At 44.0% G+C, this 3,777-nt stretch overlaps 1 protein-coding gene across 1 annotated transcript; it reads right to left on the bottom strand.

The window, feature by feature from the left end:
• Nucleotides 1-1,431: 1,431 nt before the first annotated feature.
• On the bottom strand, nucleotides 1,432-3,400 carry LOC131026447 (9-cis-epoxycarotenoid dioxygenase NCED1, chloroplastic-like). The gene has a single exon (XM_057956316.1). The coding sequence runs from the start codon at nucleotides 3,336-3,338 to the stop codon at nucleotides 1,629-1,631; it is 1,710 nt and encodes a 569-aa protein (XP_057812299.1). The 5' UTR covers nucleotides 3,339-3,400; the 3' UTR covers nucleotides 1,432-1,628.
• Between the last annotated feature and the right edge of the window lie 377 nt (nucleotides 3,401-3,777).

Below are 3,777 nucleotides of genomic sequence, written 5' to 3'. Positions count from 1 at the left end.
GCTTCTCCATCATCACGACAGTGACATACACAGGCACAAGACATAGATTATGGTTTCGAGGGAGGATGCAAGCACAAGAGAGAGGATAGGGTTCGGAGGAGAGGCGTCACAATCATGTCGTGACATACACAAGCACAAGACATAGGTTATGGTTTAGAGGGAGGATGCAAGAACAAGGGAGATGATAGGGTTTGGAGGAGGGGCGTCACAATCATGGAGAGACACGAGGAATATGAGAGTGAAACACAAAGAGACAACTAGTGAGAGAATGAGAATGTAGGATTAAATATTAGGTTTTGGAAGAGTATTAAATTAACATAATATTTTCATTAAGAGTTTTAATTAGATACTAATATATGCCATTCTAAGAAACTGGACGACCATAAAAGAAAAACGGGACAAGAAGAATGGGACACAAGGAGTATCATTTAGGAAAAAATTCTATGTTTTGATTGGAGATTTTCATGTTGAGAGAGAAAAAAATATTATTGAAAATATAAAACTAAATAAAAATGTATAAAAGTGATTAAAAATCATTATAGGTCTTTGAATCACTAATCATATTATATAATAAATTTCGATTATTAGGGATTGAATACTAATGTGTCTCGTGTAATACCGGTATACACAGAAGGGTTTCTCTGTCCCACAATTTATTGTATTTCTTCATGTCTCATTCTTAATTTTATTATTTTATACTCCATATTATTTAGATAAAATAAATATATTATTATATAATAAATTCTAATTGATATTTATCATTACAAATTAAAACTTTAAAAAATTATTTACCCTAATTTTTAACTAAGTAATCCTAATAATCAATTATTAATTTAAATAATAATAAAAAAATAAATTTAAACCCTAATAAGATGAGTGAATTCTAGTTAATTATCTTAAATTTATACTAAAATATAATAAATTATTTTTTTTAAAAAATAATCAAAAACTATAATAAATTTAACGTGGAACACCAAAAAATAGAATAGAGATTCTGATGTGTCGGCCTCAATCCTCATCATGTATTGTTAAGGATAATCTCCCCATACCAATTAAGTGGGAAGTCAATGTGTGAGAGATCATTCAAAGGATTATAAGATTTAACAAATTTAAATTAATGAATTTCATCAAAATATGCTAGATTAATCATTATAAATTTCATCTATCTTATCAATATCGTTGCAAATAATTTCTCCAAATACTCATCAATTATAATATCCATCATCATCATCTCTGATCCAGTTGTAGAACAAGGAGCATCTCGTTGACGTAAAACTTGGAGGGAAATAGGCAAATTCGTTGGACCTCGTATAGAATAATCTTTCAAATATGAAGAGGAAGAAGAAACAGAACAAAAACAGAGGCTTTATACACTCACTTGTAAGAATAAGTAAACAAGACTAATTTTATGCCTATGTATCAAATTGACACAGTTTGTGAAAGCATGAAGAGAAGAAAGCGCTGAGCTTTGATTTTGTATCTACAATGAGCAAAGCTACAAGCAGGCCTTCTAAAACCTCTCACACTAATAATAATAATCTCTAAAACCCTTTCAAAAAAAGCACCAAAATCTGCGGAGAAACTCCGGGGACATATCTCTAAGCATCCCTCAGGAAGTTCTCCGGCGATCAGGCCTGCCCGGCGAGCTCGTTCGTGCAGATGAACGTGCCGTGGAAGCCGTACGGAACTCTCGACGGGAGCTGAACCGACGCTTCCAATTCCATGGTGGCCGCGTTCACGATTTGCAGCTCCGACTTCCAGTCCGCCTCGTCGTGCACGAAGGCGAGGATGTAGCCGTCGTCTTCCGCCTCCGAGCTCGGAAGGAACAGGGGCTCGCCGCCGTACTTGTAGTTGCCGTAGATGAACTTCTTCACTTCTCCGGTGAGGAGGTCGACCTTGGCGAAGCCGGAGACCTTGGGCCACGGCTCTGCGATGGCGAGGTACGCGTACCGCGTTTTGCGGCCGAGCTTGTTCCGGTTGACCATCCCGGCTTCTAGGTTGAGTTGATCGTCGCCGGAGATGATCGGGCGGCGCGTGGATTTCCCGGTTTTGAGATTGAGGCGGATTTCAGAGAGGACGCTCTTCAATCCTTGGTCGCATTCGTTGAAGACGGAGTCGGGCGGCGTGATACAGGAGCCGATGACGACGATCTCGTCCGTCGCCGACTCCTCCCATGCATTCCAGAGGTGGAAGCAGAAGCAATCCGGCACTTGCACCCACTTGATGCTCGAAGCATCTTCGGCATACTTGCTCAACACGCCGAATCGTGCTATCTTATTCTTGTCGTACACCACCGGAGAGCCGCCGCGGATCATCTCCGACAGCTTGAACACCAGCTGCTGATCGGGGATGATGACGGAGTTCTCGGTGATGGCGAAATCATGCATCATTGTGGGGTCGGAGACGGGGATTTCGACGTCGGGGGATTTACGGCCGTTTTTGGAGAATCTGAAGTATTTTAGGTAGGGCTTGTTGATGACGTCGTAGGTGAGGGCGAAGAGGTCGCCGGAATGGGGGTCGACCTTGGGGTGGGCGATCATGGTGGATTGCAGCTGGCCGTTGAAGTTGTAGCGCTCCACGGTTTCGAGGTCGCCATTGCTGGTGAGGCGGACGTGGTAGGGGAGGTCGTCCTCGGACATGGCCAGGAGCCGCTTGTTGAAGTACACCACGCCGGCGTTCGCCACGCCGGTGCCGCGGCTGTGGTCCACGAGCTTCAAGAGGCCGCGGGCGTAGAAAAGGAGGAGCCTGGCCACGCCGGAGTGCCCGTGGAGCTCGCCGATGGCTCTAGGGAAAATGGGGCGGCCGAGGGAGCGCTCCTGGGTTAGCCTCTCTGTTTGGGTGAAGCGGCAGGCGTAGCTGGCGGCGCCACCCTCGAATTTGACAGCGTGGATCATGCCATCGCCGTCGAACAAGTGGTGGCCGGCCTGCGGCTCGAAGAGCGGGTTTGCGCCGTTGCGGACGTAGACGCCTTGGATGGATTTCGGGATCTTACCGATGACTGGGAGGCGGTGGCGGACGGGCTGCTCCGGCACCGGCGAGAAGTTGCCGGCGATCTGGATGGCGGGGTCCGCCGTCTTGGGCAGCGGCTGCTGGAGCTCGTGGTGTATGAGTGCTCTCTCCACGGCGTCCAGCGCCATTGCTGCGGCTTTCTGAATTATATTCCATTGCGGCCTCGACGGAGAGAGTGGTTGGTAGGTTGGCGCCACGGGGAAACACAGAGTGGGAGTTTGGAGGGAGCATTGGATGTTGTTGGGATTAATATTCCTGCGTGGCAATGATGAAGTGGATAATTTGGGCTTAATCCAAGAATTTGTGCATGAACTAGTTGAAGCGGCCATGGTTATCTATTTTTGTACTAATATTCGGTTGCGGAGGGAGAGACAGAGAGGAGAGGAGAGAGATTGTGTGTTTGGTTTGATGAGAGAGAAGGGAGGAGTTATCGTATGTATATATAGATAATGAATTGTGGGGTTGAAGCTCCACGTGTTGGATACATGGAAACAATAGAGCAAAGGTGGTGGAGGAGCAGCTCATGCTTTCTTCAAACTTCCACACCACCATGCGTTCCTTTTACCGCACTATAAACTTACTTCTTTCCTTTCGTACTAAGCAGCATGTCCATTGCACGATCAATATTAAAATTAAATAAATAAAATATATTATTATATTAAATATAATTTAAATATGAATTAATGTAAACATTAATTTAAAAAAAAATGAAATTATCTACTATACAATCTCGATAAAAAAAACATGAGTTTTAAATTATTTGAATTT

The sequence above is a fragment of the Salvia miltiorrhiza genome, chromosome 5 (genome assembly GCF_028751815.1).
Source record: "Salvia miltiorrhiza cultivar Shanhuang (shh) chromosome 5, IMPLAD_Smil_shh, whole genome shotgun sequence".
NCBI lineage: Eukaryota > Viridiplantae > Streptophyta > Magnoliopsida > Lamiales > Lamiaceae > Salvia > Salvia miltiorrhiza.
This window is presented reverse-complemented; position numbering and strand designations above follow the sequence as displayed.

Excerpts from the sequence above, each read along its gene's own strand:
- LOC131026447 (XM_057956316.1), bottom strand. The coding sequence starts at position 3,338 with ATGGCCGCTTCAACTAGTTCATGCACAAATTCTTGGATTAAGCCCAAA.